General features: G+C 39.1%; 1 protein-coding gene across 6 annotated transcripts in view; it reads right to left on the bottom strand.

Annotated features, from left to right (window-relative positions):
• The window catches only part of LOC117213910 (protein sax-3-like), a 125067-nt gene that overhangs the window by 41455 nt on the left and 63748 nt on the right, over positions 1-19864 (bottom strand). For 5 of the 6 annotated variants that reach the window (XR_004488746.1, XM_033459605.1, XM_033459604.1 and 2 more), the window contains one exon: positions 1529-1690. The exons of the other annotated variant lie outside the window; for it this stretch is intronic. Coding sequence is in view for 4 of the 5 variants with exons in the window: in XM_033459605.1 (XP_033315496.1) it covers positions 1529-1607 (79 nt within the window). In the remaining variant the exon portion in view is untranslated. The remainder of the gene's footprint in view (positions 1-1528; positions 1691-19864) is intronic. 6 annotated transcript variants of the gene reach the window in all.

The raw sequence follows: 19864 nt of genomic DNA, 5'->3' as shown, positions 1-19864 counted from the left end.
CGTGGACAACTGCTTGAATTTATAGCGACAAGTAACGCGAGATCGAACGATGGTTGAACTATTATAGCTCCAGCCTCTAGGTAGAGCTCCGTACTTCTGTCAATAATTTGGCTCTTTTATATATCATTTTGCATATGCTACGATGAAATAAAAATGTTCGACTATTTACTGAAGCATCAAGTTTCCACAAAATTAAATTCCTAGCAGGTTCTTGGCTTGTACAGGTTGTTCTCCACAACGGTGTATCTTATTATCTTGATCTTACCATATCTGTTTTATGTCAAGAATATGTCATAATCATAGGAGTGTGATAGATGGAAAATTAATAAATCCGGTGATAGATCGACGTGGCTCGTCGAAATCCAGCGCACGGATGACGCGATTATAGGTGATTCTAGCGTATCGCAAGTTCTGCGCTCTTGAACAGCCCCTGTCGCGATTGTTCGACCGACTCGATATTCTCGATACGATGCTCTATGGATCGTTCGTGTCGTACGGTTCTGATTAATGAGAGGACGCGAGTGTGTTCGCGCTTCGGTTGAATGTCAAAGGGAACGCGAACCCGATGCGGAGGATGTTTGATCTCTTCGATTGTCCAATGATTACACTTCTATAGAAACCCTCTGTCATCTATTTCGATCATTTTATGTAATGTATAATGGTGTCACGCGTCAAACAAATATATTAAAAATTATGGGAATAACGCGCGATGAAGAGATTGTCGACGACAGATGATAAGCAGACCGCGGCTGTTCATGCCATTTATTGAAAATTTAAAGGGGAAAAATAAATATAAGAATATGAAATATTCGAAGCACAGTGCCGATTGTAATATTTAGTCAGCCAACTGAATTTTTATCTCGTTCCTCCTTGTGTGTAAATAAATGTTCTTTATTCAACGACAAATTATTTTATTAGGCTCGAAATTAGACTTTTATTAATTTATTAATTTCCATTATTCTTAATTCGGCCGGCAGTCAACTTTGAAAGAGCAATTGATTTTTAATTCGTGTACGTATTTGTTTCGTTTACTCGCCTTGATCCTCGCAGATTATTATCAGCCGATATAGGTTTCCGATTGATTAACTAGCTCGTCACGTTTCAAACGTACGCACACAATGTCCAATGAACGTAATATGCACGAACATAAATAACGATCATAAAGCGTATATTAATATCAACTCGTTACCGGGCTGTCTTTAACGAAGTTTGTTACGGTAATAACAAAATACGATAATAAATTTTCGTGAAATTTAAGAACTTGTATATACACGATTAATATTAGGAAATATAATAGACAAGATATATTTCGATTCTCATATCGTCGGATGAATGTTTAATATCGTTGTACGGCTCTTGATCGTTGAACGACAGACACTAACGATAAACGCAAGGCCAATTACCGAAATTAACGAAAGATGGCTGGTTCGCCTGAATAAAGGTTGGTCCTTGATTTTTTAGTTTTATAATTCGACCGATGGGATATTTGGAAAAACGATGTCGCGATGAAAAATTCGTAGCCACGTACCTGTATGAGAGTCGGACGCCGATAGGTAAACGAGGCAGCAAGTCGTTAGGAGCCGAAGGAGCCACATGACACTACACATGATTGCCCGATGCGTGGCTCCTCCCTTCCTTATCTGTTCCCGCTGCTGCGGTTCGCGTACCGCTGCCTCGACATTCCTGTCATCTGAAACACACGACCGGATATCACGATAGTTTCAACTGCATCCATGCACCAACGGGGCTTCGACTTATCTCCAAGCCGCGTTCGAAGCCTTTCTGTTCGCACAGATCGATTAACTTTGCGAGCAGATTCGCTGAAACGTATAATAGGTCGCGTAGTTCGATCATCCTGTCCGTTAAAATCAAGTTCCATGGAAACTCGAGAGATACTCGGTTACTTTTCGTATCGTTACTAGAAGAAGTATTTCTAACGCGATAATAGAAAAATACGTTAATAACTTTCGCAAATGTTTCGCAGCAAAAATCATGTCTAAGATATCTCTTCCTCGCATTAACCACTATACGTATGTACGATCGTTGCACGAGTTGTGCGATGTTCGAAGAAGATCGCTTTGCTGCGTTTCATTTTGGCGGATGTAGTTTTTCATCGGATCGATAATATTTCAGGGTTTTCCAAAACGAAATGGCGAGCAGACGACGTTCGAATGGTCGAAACGAGAGAGAAGAGTATAGGAGAGAAGAGTTTCGATGCCATGGCCATAACGTAATTAACTGGTTTTATTTTAGCGCGTGCGGAACGGCCGGTTGGTCCGCTAATATGAAAGTATCGCGGACTCTGCGGGGATTAACTTCTGAAACTTTCCCACGGGCAGCGTGCGCGGATTTTAATTAAAGTATAATTAAGCACCGTTGGACGGGGAATTCGTTGAAAGAAACAAAGAATCGACGTGGCGCCCTCTGTTCTAGTTCGTCGTTTTCCATCGTAATCTCGTAAACCAAAGAGAACACGACGAACTTTCCGGATACCCGGTGATCAGTTGTTTTAAGAACTTTAACGCGTTTAACGCGTAGTTACCTTTGATCTATTCAAACAACGGTACATATGTACAGTCGATGTTCCTGATCAAATTTACTCAGAGTTCGCCTAAATTAATTTACCCGTTACGTATAAACGTGATCCACGTGTATAAATAAGAATCATCTTGAATTTATCCTTCCTACGATTTTAATTTTAAGCACATATCCTTCTATCCTCCAAAGAAACGTTTTTTTCTATCGCTACACCGGTGGAAATTCGTTTTGTCGTTGTTCAACCGACATTACGCTTAACGTACGACAGCGATTCCTCGAATTACGTTTCCATTCGTGGTTCTAGAAAAAATTTGGAGAAAATGTAAAAAATATCTCTTCTCGCGATCGGCAACCGCCGAGTGGCCAATGTTCACGAGGATGAAACAAAAAGTCCACAGACCGCACAACCACTGCTAGCGAAATCAATCCTAAATGGTGAACGTGGTGCTACGTAGCCTTCGGCTGCGAGCAACTGTACGTGTACTTTTGTTTTTCGCGTCGTTTCTCTCATCTGCCGGGCCTTCGATTCTTCGCGACAAGGTTTGCCAAGGTTCCGTCGGTGTGATCGGCACGGCATCGGTTCGAAACGAAAGATTCTAGTCACGAACGAGCTTCTTGCCTGACTATGGCTATGTACTACGATATTTGAATAAAAGTTGCGGTTCAGTTAACACGTATTTACAGCGTTGACTCGGAAGGCTCGCGTGCGATTTTATTTGCACGCCGTCGCTGGGAACCTAGGCTTTCAGCGTTGTTCCTTTTACGTCACCTACCGAACACGGATTTCTTTTATCGGCCACGCGATAGACACGCTTTCTACCTGCGAGCATGGAGACATTTAACTTTGACGTTCGATTCGGATATCCTAATCGAATTTTCAGCCGAGTTTTCAGCCAGACTTCGCTCGTACGACGTCGTGAAGAAGATATCGTCGAAAATCGAACGCAATCAACCAGAGTTTGTTAGATTTTATTTGGCAACGGGAAATTGTGTCAAAGTAACTATATTGTCCTTTAATGTGCCAGTGTGAGATTCATCCACATGTATTCACTCGCGTTCGTAGGCATTACATATACTTTGTAAAAAAAAAGCATTATACAATACAATTTCTTCTCTTTTGCGTTCTTCGACCATTACTTTAACGAATACTGGAAGTCGTTACGAAACCTTGCGAATTCTGAAATTCAGGTTTGAAAATTGCGAGAACCAATGCTTGTGATTCCTATTTGTCATCGAAATACAGTTTCTTTCTCTTGTAACCGTTGTCTTGCACGAATAGAAAATCGATTGTCACGCTTTATATAGAATCAGCAAGTGTCCTAATACTTACGAACAGATGAATAATATGTATCAACGTGTTAGCGAAGCTAGATAAATTTCAGCTGTGCTACCTCACCCTACAGAGCCGGTAGTCCGAAGCTTTCGGGCCGCCCCAAGTAGTCGGGTTATTACCCGCTATTGCTCCATATTTCCAGGCTTAGTCGGAAAAAGTCGGATGAAAATTCGGTCGAGCTCCCGCGATATCTAACATTTAATACAGCGTTACATTTTTTATATGCAATATAAAATATATAAGCTAAAGTTTTAGCCTAACTCGGAATTTGAAAATGTATGCTATACAATGTTGTAGCGCCAAGTAGATACATAGAAGAAAATTCTTTCCGCAGGTTTGGACGTGGAGCAGTAATAAAAGTACGTAAACATATAAATATATCCTCTAATCCTTTAGTTAATATTTACTTAGGTTAATATTTACAAAGCATAGTTGTTTGTTCAAACGTTTGATCGCGTCGCGTTTCCAAATTTCTACGATCCTACGATTTCTACGTAATACGATGATTAAGTAATTTAAGCGTTTGCTGCTTACTTATACGATTGTGGGAATTTTCCTTTAATCGCGTGGGAGCTAAAATTTCGTTAGAAATTTACATAATTTTATACCTTGTACGAACGATGAATCAACATAATTGTATCGAAATGTCTTTTTCGACGTTAATGACAATTTAGAGTTCGGACTAACCATAAGCGCTGTTGAGGTTATTCGGTGTGTAAACAGAGAAAACACGTGGATAAATTGTAAGGTAGAAAATATATTTAAATAGAAGTGTAATAAGTAAAAATACAATTTGAGCTGGTCCAGATCCGCACGCTAGCTGTGTTACCTAATAACTGAAAAACCCCGAAGCCAACGTCGCCTGTCTACTGTTTATGGCCTGACTTCGTCGCAGTCTTTTGTCTACGCGCTGTCGATGGCTTCAGTGCTTGAGAAAACTAAAAAGGCCAGATGTAGAGTTTTCTTAGAAGTGGTAATCACTTCAACAAGCGCGAAACTGTTCTATTATCGACCGTTATTTCGAATATTTCATAGATTGAAAGGTTCGACTCTTGGTCGGAGATGCGTTCGATTGAAAACGTTCTCGTGACAACATATTACCGCGAGGCTCCATTAATTCCCGGGGAAGATATTTTCGTTTCGCGTGGAGACGATGCGAGGTCCGAAACCAACGTACCGTCGAAATTTATTTGTCCGTAGAATTAATCCGTCTTTCTTTCTCACTACTCTCCCTACTACTCGACGAATTCTAGCCCCCGATCCCTGCCAACAACGCTCACACACACTCCAACCATGCTTCGTATATTATTCTACACACACGCGCGTGCTTATCTAGCCACCTATATCGTTAATTTTGTCCTCTTTCCAGCAGCTACTTCCGTCCTATCAAGTTCGGCAGTTTTTCATGGTTTTGTAGGACTTTCCTCGAGGGAGAAGCGCGCGTTCGGAATTCTAATTCGACGTTTCTAATAACACAGGCTGCAAACCATCTTGAAATCGGTTGGAAGATGAACAGGAACCGTGTATCGACTCTTTGATAAATTAACCTCGAAGGTCTGTGAAAGTCGGGGGAACGTTGCCGTTTAAACGCGAGGGCTGGATAACGACATAAGCGATGCGTTGCCATAAGCATGAATCGCTGATATCACGGGGATAAAGGTACACGAGTTCTCGTTTAAGACGCTGCAATCGTCGACTATACGCGGCTATAAGGGAAACAAATTCTCCGCGTTTCGCTGACAAAACGGATCAACAGCCTCGCAGGTGTTTCTCCTCGTGCGTTTCAGGCTGAGAATTAATACGATAGAATAGCGCGAACGTAGTAATTAAATTCGAGATTTCAGACGTAAACTCAGAAATCAAACTGATCAATTGCAATTTTTATCGATCTTTTAATTTCAATTTACGATCGATATCCGGTCGTCGAGGGACGAACGATTTACTTTCTCAAGTTCGATTCATCGCAATTCGAAGGTGAATTTGAATTGTATCGATAAATGTTTTATTTGGTTATCTCTAGAATTTATTACCTAGATCAGATCTTCTACCCTTCTTCGTAACTTTCCTTTTTTCCCATTCTCCTTACGAACTTTTCCACCGCAACCAGTTGGCTTTTCAAATTTCCATTGGTTTTCAACTATCTAAAAATCAGCCCGCCATATTCACCTTTCAGGAACGTTATAACCTGTCGAATCTTCGATCGAAACTAATAGGGATCGCGCGCGAAACGAGAATATTCACCGCACACGAGCAAAAGTCTGCCTTTATTAAAGTCTCGTTTAGCGATGGAACAGCGGCAAAAGGGCCAGCTAGAATCGTTGCGAGAAATCAAAATTACTTGAACGACGGCCAGTTAACGAGAACCGTATCGATATTGTAAATTTCGTTTCGACACGGACTTCGAAATCAACTTTGTTCGATTTCCTTGCCTTCCATTTCCTCCCTGGCTGGCGTTTCATTTTCGAAAGCACGATTTCCACGTTCATCGTTTTCGCGTTTCGATCGCTAATGTCCGATCCAATTTGTCCGCTTTAACATCGTTTAACTTCTATACACGTGCGTGAACCGCTAATTATTTAGCCGGATTTCATCGTTCAATTAACTATGAGTTCTCTTCAGACGGAAAATTCGCATCGATCTCGTCTCGTTCGATGATCGCGTATCCCACTTTTGTTCGACAAATTTTTTAATATTCCAGTTTGTTTCATTTCGGTCAGTTTTACTTTCCATCGTACCGTTCGTCCCCGTTTTCTTCTCTTTTCTTTTTCCCATTGAATGTTCAACGTACTATTTCGAGATGTTTTTATCGTTTTTATTAACTCGCTGGTTTTTTTATTCGTTTTTTTATCGGTCAGGTTAAGTATTTACGTTATCGTGGAACTTTTTCAATTGGTTCGTCTTTGGTACGGCACAAATGTCGCAACGATTAATTGTATAACGTATTTAACTAAGTTCTGTTCTTGTTTGAAAGTTGTATGCTCATTATTCACGACTGTCTTTTAGCGGAGAACGTATAGAAAATCAGAGTTGAAAAGCACCGTTTTCACCAGCAGCAGAGTATTCGAACGAATGCGTTAATTGTTCGTTTCTCTTTGCTTTTGCTGTCGAATAATGCCACGAAACGTTGTCTACGTTTCGCTGAAAATTCTACATAAATAGAATTAATCCCCGATACGTATGAAATTTGACGCGAGTGATTCGCGTTTAGCTCGACTATACGGATTCGACTAAAAAGTTATAGCAGAGCGAGCGAAAAACTTTTCTCTTTGTTCTCTTTGCCTTGAGTAAATTTTAACCAAAGCAAACCCAATTCCCAATATACCAATTTAATTCACTTACGACTGATTTCTACCGATTCCAAACTTCGTACAAACAAAATAATTTGATCTCCGTTTACCATTACGTTCCAGCTTGTCCATTATCGTTAACAAACCATTCCCTTAATCATTCTGTTTTCTTTCTTTTTACCATGTTGTCCCATATTTTACTAATGATTAACAGCCATACAGAGCATGTCCAGTTAATTCAACAGTTTGGCGCACCGACCGAAACTGCATGCATCGACGTGTTATCAACTTTGTGAAATAATTACACAACTATCTGGAAGGCAGAGTATAAACTCGGTAAGCAAGTTTAAACGAACCTGACAGATTGACACGTACCCTTAAAATAAATATCCAGCGAATATTCATCGCGTCTAGCTTACCATATGTTGCTTTACGCGATAAAGAAACCCTGTCTGACACGCATGCAGATAAATAGAACATCGGAGAAAAATGCATTTTCCTAAGTAAAAAAGAAAGGTTGCAGTATAAAAGAAGTTGTTACACGACAATTTGAAACGATGTATTAGAAAATTGAAATTTACCATTTAATTTCGAATTATCGATCTTTTCAACGCGTCGATATTGGAAACTTTTCGGAAAAGAAGGAACGAAGGAATTTTTCTCTTTTTCTTCGGAATTTGTATTGTCATTTATTAAGCGGCCCTTTTAGCAAGCTCTCTTATTTAATCTCTCGAACGAAGTAGTTTCTGAAGGCACGAATATTAGTTCGTCGGTGATCTAACTTTGATATTCAAAAGATTACGGTCGAGAGAAGTTAAGTTACCGAAGATGGTACGAAATATAGCACGAGCTCGTTAGTTAATAACGTACTTTACTTTATGGTAAAACTTTGCACTTACAAACGAAATTAACCTACGCGAAACCACTTTTAATCAACGGATGTTTCCTTATTTGTTAATCTTCCTCGTTATTTAGGTCTCTGATCGATCGATTATTCTGTTCGACGATTTCGTTTGCTTTTAATCGTCTACGTACTCGCGCGTAAGGCACGTATCGTGCAGGCGAGTCTTTCAAAATTTGGAGAAATTGCCAAGAATTTCTCAGCTTCGTTGCATAGATAAAATTAACGTTCAATTCTCAAGAGACGGATGATGTACTTCCATAAATCCATTTATCGCGAGTATTAGTCTGTCCCAAAAGTTTCTTTCGGTTTACAAGGAAACGATAAATTAAAATTATTTTTCTCTATTTTCTCGATTTATGGACTAAATCGGTGTACCGTTTATATCGTAATTTCGTTTCGCACGTGACCCGTTTACGGGTCAAAGTGGCTAACTTTACTTTCTGAAATTGTCGAATCGTTCTATTTCCACCTTGCTCGACGCTTATCTTATATAATTTCATCGATTTTCTCTATTTTTTGTTTCGTGGAGTTAACCGATTGGACAAACGAGCGACGCGCGTGATAATCTTTCGAATATAACGGTGTAGGTACATAGCGTTACCAAGCAGGATTACTTCATCTACGAAACCCGATCGTTCCAAGTAGTCATAATCCAATAGCCACGTACGATCATTCGGCAACTATCTACTTAACTACGACGACGAGACGAATAAAAGCGGAAGAACGAAATTTTGGCTTGAAATTGATGCTGCAATTTCGTCGTAACCTTAATTAAACGTTGGCCGATTCCACGTACAGTAACCGGGTCTTCGACGGGATCGGTTAAATCGCCAACGTCAGTGCGGTTAAGCACCAGGAAAATGGCGAAGGGAAGAAAGTTGGCCAAGAAGTAAGTACCTGCCAGTGAAAAAGGAGGAAAGAACGTTGGAAGATTGCAGGAACCGTGGAGAGGCGAAGAAAAATGAAGGAAGCAAAGAAGGAGGAAGAACGAAGGCAAAACAGAAGCTCATAGAGCAAGAGAAGGAACGCTCACGGCTCGAAAAGATAAAGCTGCGTGGAACTTTTTAACCCTAACTGGGCGAGGCAGAGGACTTACGGCAGGGGATGAACTTGGATAAGTTTAATACCGATGCTACAGGGTTACTTCTATCGCGGTGGAAACGGTGGGCACTGGTTTACGATGTGATTCGCCCGCAGTAGCGAATTGTTCTTAACGAGTCTTGCATAACGATGGTCAAGTTCGTCCTATTCGCGTGTTGATGCACTTATTGTTCCGCTTCCTATTGTTTCTTTTCCGTTTGGTTCGATGGAAGACAACGGTTTAAGGAGGGAGGGTTCGATCGCAGAATCGTTGCAACAATTGCTTTGTATATACGCACGCGATATCCCATTTTCCTACTTGAAGAAAAGAATAATATTCGGAGGATATTTTATGTCAGAGACGAATTGGCTTTTCATCGACAACGCTACGAATAGAGTCACGTATCTATCCACTTTCGGTGAATTACGAGACATACAACGTAAATTGCCGACCGTACAAGATACATCGAACGATGTAAGCGATAAAAAGAAATACAAGAATTTTAATGATCTTATAAATACAGATCAATTTGTTCTCATGTACTACATATATAATACGATGAAATTACCAAGACGAACAGAATGATTAATGTTTCTAAAAAGTGTGATATAAGCTAGCTAGCTTATACTAGATAGATCATTTATCTATAGCAGGAGATAATTTACGACAGCTTTAAGCGATGCCACGATGAAAAATAAAGTATTTTCGATTCGAAATCGAGTAGATTGCGTTTGAGATAAACTTGTATCCAGCCGTCCAGTTCAATAACGATACACGCTTGCTTTCGTCGATTACACGATCTCGAGTGTGTTCAAAAAGAGCCATGATTTATGAATCGCGACGATATCTTCTATCGATTTATAGACAAGTTCCGGCTACTAATTCGGAACGAAATATATAGGATTTTAATTTCGAAAGATCGAAGAGAAACATACGACTTTCCGACTTTATGGGATACGGAATATATAAACATACGTATATGTAGAAAAATCTATCGTCTTTGTCCTAGAACGTGACGAAAATTTTAGTTAACTGGCATCAAACTTTCTGCATATGAAAGACAAGTAGCGAGAGAAAGTCGAACTGGGAAATATAGCTTCTTGCCGCAAACGATGGCCGATACTGGAATTATGGCAAAGAAACTCGTAACCGACGCGAACAAAAATAATCGACTTGTTTCTTAAATTCTACTTTAGTTAAATACAACTTTTTCCTTTTGTCCTTTTTGTATGTGTGCTTTAGGTAGCAAGTAGTATCCTTCGCGAACGTAAGTACGCGATTTAAAGGTAGATTAGAAGAAGAGGTTGTTCTGCCACGATCTTTCCTTCTCGAGTTGTCTTTCCGCCTACGAAGATTCCTCTGCGAGATTCGAGCGATTCGCCAATCTCACTGAAACGAGTGCCTTTTGGTGAAAAGGATAATGTAAAGGACGCTCGCTCGTAAAAGCGCTTAACCGAAATCAATCGCGTTACGAGTCGCCGCGGAATAATAAAACGCTGTTGCGTAACTTATTAATATCAACGTCAATATTTTACCAGAGTTACGTTACGGAGTTACTCGTTAGTGATCTGGATACGCGCGAGCAAGAAAATTGAAGCATTGCCCTTTGTCAAGAAAATTTGTAACTTATTATTAATTGAAAAAATCTGTTAATCGCTCCACTTCGAAATGAATAGCGCACGTAATCGATAATACGGAACATCATTTTAGCATCTCCAAATATATCCATACTTTGCCAGAACGTTTAATCGGCGATATAGGCTATTCGTTATTTTAACCATCGATCGATTTAATCTGAAAGGTACGCGCGAGAGTGGATGAGAACACGCAACTCAAAGTAACACCATTATGTCAGTGGTAGGTAATACTCGATGAAGAGAGAGTTTTACGCTTTCTAACGGATTTTTGTGTTCGGCTAAAGGCAGTCGAGTCAAAAGAATTGCTCGATGATTAATAGCCTTTCTTAAAACGCCTACTCTATCGTTCTCTATAATTAGGTTGCCCCTGTCTAATCTCTGTGCGATGATTCATATTTCGAGAGTAACGTAATTAACGTCGCTCGATAACTTCTTCCAATATTTTTTACGTCTGCGATCTTGTTGGATTTTCAATCTCATCGTAGTCCTGTCATAATTTTAATAGCATTTAGTTTCATAAACCTATTACTATATGGGTGTATGATAGAAGTTAAATTGCTTTCTCTATTGAATTTTATGATAAATGTTCTACGATATTTGTTTGACAAGTTATAAAGTATCTCGTGATGCTAATTGGTAAAAGAAGGCTAACCTGTAAAGAGGCAGTTTTTCTATCGATCAAGATCCGAAATATATTAGCAAGTGCGCGAAGCTGCTTAAATATTTCTGAAATAATTTTGAAAAAAAAAAGAAAAAATAGAAACGAGCGATATTTCGCGAAATGAGAAGTAAGTTGAGATAATTTTTAACGCATTAACATAAAAATGCCACGTAGTACACCTCTGCTATGCCTAATTTGGGGCTGCTTCAATCAAGTATAAAATGTATAGGTAATACGAAGGTAATTATCCTCGAAATCTGGGGCACAAATTTCCGTAAATGTTAACAAGATTATTAACGATTTACCGAATTATGTGGAAAATTCGATTTTCCAAAGCAGTTGCTGCGAGTAAATTACTCCGATAGATCGAATAAATTATTGCCAAAAATACAACAAAATAATATAATACCCGCGTGTTGAAACAATCGTAACTACGATAACTGTAGTAGATTGTACAGTAATCTCTGTATATCCTAAAATTTAAAGCGATCAAAGCATTAAATATTTCTTCGACTAACGACGAACTCGAGATACGGAGATTAAAAACCATAGCGATGAAACAGCAATTTTACGCGAATATTAGGAAGACGTAATTTTGCACTGTACAGGGAAAACGAAATTAGCGATGCTAACATAGAACGTACGAGAGGCCTCTAAAGCATCGCTTCGAGCTATTTTCCATCGATCGAACTCCGAATAGACTTTTAATCTCGGCCAATTCCACGGAATCGCCTCAAGTTCACGCAGCAGTAGCAGCAACGCGATTTTAGATTCGTTTCGATTCTGACATACAGAGAGGTCTTACGACGCTCGACGGATACATAAACGTTGCTGATCTCTACTTCTCTGTTAAATTTAGGTTATCGCGTTCCGGATACGAACATCTTGAATTCGAGCCATTCCGTCCATTATACGCGGCTCAATTGCTCCTTCGATTCTCGTAAATCCTCGATTCTAATTCGCCTACCGGTGCTATCTCGACCGTATCGCCGTTTTTCACGTCTTTCTCTTAAATTTGACATTGTTAAGCACCACGTGTCTCTTTATTTCTACTTTTACAGTTCATAGAATATGCAGGAAGCCGTTTTATTCCTTAATCCGAATATCAAATTTAATATATAGCGGAAGAAATTTCAATGTATTTCATCGAATTTTCATCGTAGAACTTATTCATTATACAAATGAAAGTTTCTATTGCATTTAAGTTCTTTTATCTTACTTAATACCACTCTTGCTAAATATATACGTATATACGAGTTCAACGTATATTTCCATGGATTTCAGTATAGCCTGAAGATATGAAAATGCAATTAATCCTATTACCGTAAACGAGCGTTGCAAAATTATCGAGAATGCGTCTCGAATTAATAAAGAGTCTCGTTGAATGCGAATTCGTAAACCACTTGCTTTTACGATTCAATCACTTTCACTAATACCACGATTTACGCGCGAAACGGGTTTCGAATTAATACAGCTACCGGAATAAACGTGAAAAACGTCTTGTCGACTGCTTCGTTTAATTTCCCCCTTATTTACATTTACTTTTGCTGGTTGTTAATGCAAGCCATTCTGAGAATTAGCCACGAGGTACTGCTTCGATTAAATACGTTCTTCGAAACTTCGGAGCTTTTCGATTTGTAGGATATACGGCCCGCTTACAAATTATGCAAAATCTATTATGAAATCTACGTACATATACGTATATGCGGTCAACATCGTCAGGGAAAATAAGGTCAAATAATAATACAAGTCTGAAAGTAATAAGCTAGAGTTGGAGATACAGATAAAATCTGTTAAAGAGTCCCCATAGAAAATCAGATACGTGGCTGTACGTATATGCGTAGGTACCTACATCGTGACACTTCCCACCCAGTCTTACCTACTTCACTCTCTTTCTCAAAAACATGAAATTCCACTTGGAAAAAAATGCGAGCAATTTATCTATGATGGTCCATGGATGTGGCGGACGTACACAGCAGGAGCAGTTTCTCCGGTTGGTTTTCTCGCGACGATATCACCGAATCGCAAAAACGGAACGCGATAAACGTTACGTTTTTTTCTCCTAGACGGAACTGTTGCGGCTCGGGCGAGATTACGACGCGAAACCGATCGGTTGCTCGTTTTGCCGTAGTAGCCTCTGCTACATCGCGGTTGCAGCGCATTAAAACATATTAGGAGACAGCACACTGTCAGCGGGCCAGTCAGAAACGTTTCTTCGAAATGGAAACGCTAAAGATTCCGCTCGGCTATTTATCTCCTTTCCACTCGATGGAAGCAAAGTCGCGTTTAATTTCTATCTAGCGAACGATTTACGCCTGGCAAGGCCGGAAATCGAAGAGTACGATTAGCTTGGTGCGTTGTTCGAGTCGCGTAAAGCCATCGTTGAAAGGATAATCGAAATTAATTGGTCGCGATGTGTCCAGCAGACACGCGGCTATAGCGCTTTCTTTACGAGCTTTATCGATCATCGTGGTTGATTTATAAACGGAAAGAATGCAGAGACAGCGGTGATTTTGGTTTGCGCGCGAGTTATTGGACCGTACTCGCGTTTCGTCGGTGTTTGTTGCTTTTGTCCCAATTTCGTTCTATTCAATTTTCTTCTAATCGATGTTCCTGCAAGCGGTTCCGATGCTTCTTGTGCAAGCGTAACGTAGCACGATGGCCATTACGCTGGATGGCGCGTTAAATAATTAAAAGATATGCGCTGCAGCGAACAAAACGTTCGAGTTATTTTCTGCGTCGAAGAACTAAAATGGAAAATTAGAGTACGAACAGCGATTGTTCGTTAAACGATCGCAGTGGTAATTCCAGTAACGCAATTTTGAAACGTTAATCGTACCTAACGTGAATAAATTCTGCCTGTCCTTTTCATAGCGATATACAACTTGGTTAATAAATAAACGATGCGTAATATCGAAGCAAGAAGCAGAGAGATACGTTTCGCAACGTTTAGCATTTCGTTGCATCTTTAATGGCAACGGCAGAATTTCCGGAATTATTCTGACTAGAATTGAATATTCATAGTTATAATTTTATATAAAACAGGATACCTACATATATAGGCGATAAGAACTGTTAGACGTAAATAGAAGGAAATGCAAATGTAAATAGCAGGAGGAACCGGCTGTTTCGACAGATTGCACATATACAATTTCTGTTTATTCGTAATTTATTTCTAGCAATTTATAACTTGTCAAGTTTTACAGATTAGCAAGCACGATATCGATCGTCTTTTATTTATAGGTCGTTACACGCGGGAAATTTTTCTGTAGCTCATCGTTTCGATATAGCAAAGGACCCCTTAATCTTTTCCTGCGATCCTGCCTCCCTTTTGCGCGAGAAGACATTTCGGAAAGTAATAGCCAGGATAAAATGAATACCGCTATTTCTCTGCCTTTCAGCTACCCCTTCGACGACATTGTTGCCATTTCCATAGGCTCGAATTTCGGCGAACACTGCTCTGAAAAACATAACGTCTTACGGTTTTCTTATCACCCCATAAAGTTTACTCGATCGAAATGCATAAAATTCTACGCGTTTGCTTCGAAAAAGATGTATTCGTTATGCTTTGAAAAATTCGATTTTTATCTTTTGCATATCTTTTTATTTAAACAAATTTATCAAACTATCTCTTCTTCGGATTTCCCTGTAATTTCCTTCGACGTGGATGTTCTTGAAATTACCTTTGTTATAAATGAATAATCATTCTTTTTCCATGGTACAGTTACTTGCGCGTAATGCTTCCGCGATGTGTAATTAAATTTCGCATGAAAAGTTACATTTAATTTGATTCTCGATATCTTAGCAACGAAGCAGATTTTCTTCCTTCCACGAGATACTTTTCTACGGGTCAGACTTTTACTGAAATTAAAAGCACGTTTATTTCGAAAACATTATCCGAGGAATCAGAAGAATTTACTATAAACGAAAAAATGATATTTTTTATAATATTTACTCCAAGACTATGCTCCTCTTCAGACATAAAGATTATCGATCGATTTTTGTCGAGAAAGACGGACCGCGTTGTAAAATATCGATCGTGGCTTTTACGGCTTGTTTGGATGCTTTCGTTGATGCAGAAAATTGGACGTCAAAAACGCGATACTTGGTTAAAGGATAGAAACTGTTTTTGAAGACTAACGCGTAAAAAATTATTTTCAGAAAAAGATAACTTTTCCTTAATCTCTCTATTCTATATACATATTTTCGTCGAAAAGTTAACCAACAAATTTACTGCAATTACGCACCATGTGGTTCGATCATTGTTCAGATAAGAATATACGATATTCGTACATAATTACTAGAGTTAATTCTAAAATTCTATTTGTTTCCTGAAACTATGCGAATTCGATGAAACTAACGGCGGATTTAGTTTATTAGTCGCATATTCGTACTGGCGTTTAATATCGTACATAATTCGTTCTGAGAAGTTAAGACGCACCGTGGTTAAGAAGGTATTTTAACTACAAAATTTAATTAATTAATTAAGGTTTCGAGTACCGTTGCACGTGAAAACATGGAACTTCGCTTCATCCACGTTTGGGTCAAGAGACCTATTTAAATTATCTGTAAGTTTATAGGCAAATATCCACAATATGAAATTTTTAAGTGTCCTCGATTTTCGTACAGATTGCTCCTTTGTTTCTATCGTGATATTTCGTCTAGAATCATTTACACGTGTGTAGACTACAAATTATGCGTCGATAGCGTCGATAGCGTCGCAGTGGAGAGGAGCCAGGTTCCAAGTGTCAGATTCTCCTTTTTCCACGGTCTTCCTATAACCAGCGAGGACACAGTTTACAGTCAGGAGAACCGGCACAAATTCTTTTTTCAGTCATTTCGTTCAAATTGGAATTTCAAAGGCCGATGTTTAACAGATAAGACTCAGAGTAACGACGAGACAAGGAACGGCGGAGCAAGAAGAAGAGAGCAGGTGGTTTTAAACGTATTCCGAGGTTATGCTGTCCTAGTGGAGAGGTCAGAAGTCGGTGAAACGGTAGTTCGCGGGGCTGCTTAGCATTTAAATATCGTCAACGGAGTTCGCGTTCCCTCGGTATTCATCCCGAAACAAGAAACCGCAAACGGCTGAGGTATCTTTACGAAATTAAACCGCCTCTCTTCTCCGCCCATGTCTTTTTCCTCCGTCATGAGTGTTTCGTTCTCCGACGCTCGAGTAACTTTTGCTCGAATAGTTTCCCAACTGGTAATTATCGAAATTATCGCAATGAATTTTCTAACGTTCCTGACAACGTCATCCTGTCTGCGTCGTCTCGTTGATTTTCATTTTGATCGAATTTAAATAGCGAACAATTCGGAATATCGAAGGACAGACGACGCACTTGCCATTTTAAACGCGTACGTTTCGCCATTTGATTTTTCTTGAATTATTAAGAATCAATGAAATCATTTACTAGAAAATTCAGTTTAGTTCCATACCTTTCCCTTTTCCCTTTTCCCCTCTTCCGCCACTAGGAATTTCTCATTTTCCAGAGATGCATTTCATACGGAGCGCCGTATATGCATGCGAACTGCATGGCATAAAACTGCAGAGATGCGCATCTACCTATATTAAGTGAACGCCTCGTGACGAGCGATTTTTCCGTAAGAATAAATAGAAAAAAAAGAGAGAGGAAACCCGAAGAAGATGAAGAGGAAGAAAGTTTTTTTCGTAAAACAATCGTCCTTTGTCGGAATCGAACGAATTGAACGAATTAACACAGTTTTCAACTTGTTCGAAACACGAGAGAGAAATTTAAAGATTCTTCCAGTCTTCCAGTTGATAATTTTTCGATGAAAGAAAATAGAAAGAAAGAAATTCGCGTCTTTCGACGTTTCGCTCTTCGTCTTAATATCGAGCGCCGTTCTTTCGCCCGGCTGTCCGAGTAATTGAAATTATTACGATTAAACCGCACGTTGCTCTTTCGTAGTTTAATCTTCCGACGAGTACGGTGAGCATGGCAGTAAATTACACATCCTTCGATCGCGTCGATTCGTTCGAACGAGCCAGAAGGGAGCAAGCTTCCTTCCTTCCGTATCGAGGCTAAACTTCTGCCTTTTCGGGAAAAGTTGAAGCAACAGGAAGCTGCAAGTTTCTTCGAGCATCGATCGGAAGTCAGCGGCGGAAGGAAGGAGGACCTCGTTAAAAAGAACTGGCCGGTTTTCGTTCCATCTTTGTTTCATCTTGTTTCCTGACGGGGAACAACGAAACTGGCCAAGTCGCGCGAAACCGACAAACCACAATTTCGGGCAACAGGAAATAAAACTTGCGCGAGATTCGCGATGCTCGGTTTCGACTCTACACGCAACTTATATAACGATTTACAAGATGGATGGGATAGGTTATTCAAATATCTTGCAACAACTGTTGCATTCCACCTTGTGACTGTTTATGGGAATAAATAACGTGTTTGTTTCAGCATCAAGTTGCGCATCGCGTTATACGTATAAATATCATCATCAGCGACGGTATAAATTTCACGAGAGCATTTACGCTGACTCTTTCTTGCCAATATAAGTACTACGAAAGATTTTGAAATTTCATTGGCAGTGTAACGAGACACGATTGTCACGATCGATATCGATCGATAAACGGTTTAACGGTTGGACAATACGGGAAATCTGAACATCGGATTATCGGAGAAATATCTTGCACGTAGTACGAATATGTTATTATCGATTATCCAAATCGAAATTGTGTAGAAACAACGTTTCGAACATCCAAACTGAAATTAATCGTACGCTTTGCGAAATATTATCCGCGGGCCAATTCGGGAGGAAGTGCTAGTTCGGAGAGTTGGAAAATATCAACCAGGCGCTAGAATTCAACAGGATTTTCCTCGCAAATAAGTAACTACCGATCCCGAGTACGCGCAACATTCTCGAAGACGGCGAAAGGATCTTGTATATCGTAAATCCGGTTTAACTCGATGCTCCTGACGTCGAGTATTCTTACTACATTGCATCGTTTAAAAGCAACTGCGTAAAAGATTTAGAGATCGCTTCCAGCGATGTGCTTACGGTAGACACGAAATGTTATGCTTAATTACCTTGCCTTTGTGAGTTTTCCGTATGCGCATTTTTACGTGTACTTTTTGAACTTTAATTAAACGTCATTCAAAGCCACTTGGAAATAATTTACATTTCTTTCTATCTTGTCGCGTTACACGTAAAATGCTACGGGATTGTTGATATTGAAATATCGAATTCCAGTAATATTTTACCGAATACCAAATTTATTTTTAATCCTTTTATCTCGTCGAAATTGTTTATCAACGTCGGAATTAATTTTACAAATACGGTACACGAAAAATATGCGAATATTAAAAATTTCGATGCAGGCAAACATAAATTTTCATACTTTTTAATTACTAGAAAATTCTTTGATAGGAATTCGTTATATCGGTAACGCATTTTACGCTCATTTATATTTCTTTCTCCTTTCTTCGAAAATATTCTGCAACTTTGTACCTTTGTTACACGAGCATGGATGGTTCTCTGTGTAGCTAAATCGCACGCGACATCCGTTCTTCCATTCCATAAATCGCTTCGCAATTGTTTCTCTTCGTTTCTATTCAATTTGACTCTTATTCTTCTTTCTTTTCGTTAAAGTCTTCGCGTAGCACGATATTCGTTAAAACAAAGAATTATCTGCTGTTTAATTTCTGCCTCCTTTTTTTCTTTCTCTCTTTCGTTCACGTTTTCTTATGAATAATTTTATTTTTTCAACATACTTCTTTATTTACCATATCGTTTAGCATACATTCACCGTTGCATAATGAAATTTGCATCTATTATAATTTTCGGAGATTACCGGATTTATAAATTTGCATAACACTGTATGTACCGTTATGTACACGAAAATTCCATCGTGTACAGATTATGTAGGTACGTAGAAGCGAGTAAAATTGACAGATTTATTTCGAGCAAGTGCGTCCGCTACTAAAACTTTATTTACGATGATAATGATTCGTTACGTTAACGAAGTATCGTACTGTCAAACATTTGTATACTTTGGCATATTTATCTATGGCAAATTGTTGTAGTGTTTTGAAATACTGAAATTAATTTTATCGTAATCATCAATAAGGAAATAATAGACTGCAGCGAGGATATACAAACAGAAACGATCGCCGAATGTAAATTCGCAGTGATTTGTCGAAAAGCGACATTTATGCGACGACAGATATATTCGCGTAGTGTATGAAGATCGCAGGTATAAAACTCGATAAACACATTTTTCTTCACCTTCTCGTTTTGACCTCGCTCTAGGATTAAAGAGCGGAATTTTAAGTATTCCGAAAATAGTTGATTAGTTGACGACCTTTTATGAATGCCGAGGATATAATTATTAAACACGTTGACTGGAGCAATGGCCGTCGGTGACCACCATGTTTTTCAATTTAGCGAATGTTAAAACTACTTTT

This window comes from Bombus bifarius, unplaced genomic scaffold (genome assembly GCF_011952205.1).
Source record: "Bombus bifarius isolate JDL3187 unplaced genomic scaffold, Bbif_JDL3187 scf7180000009145, whole genome shotgun sequence".
In the NCBI taxonomy this organism is placed as follows: Eukaryota; Metazoa; Arthropoda; class Insecta; order Hymenoptera; family Apidae; genus Bombus; species Bombus bifarius.
Note: the sequence above shows the minus strand (reverse complement) of the source record. Positions and strands in the feature narration are given on the sequence as shown.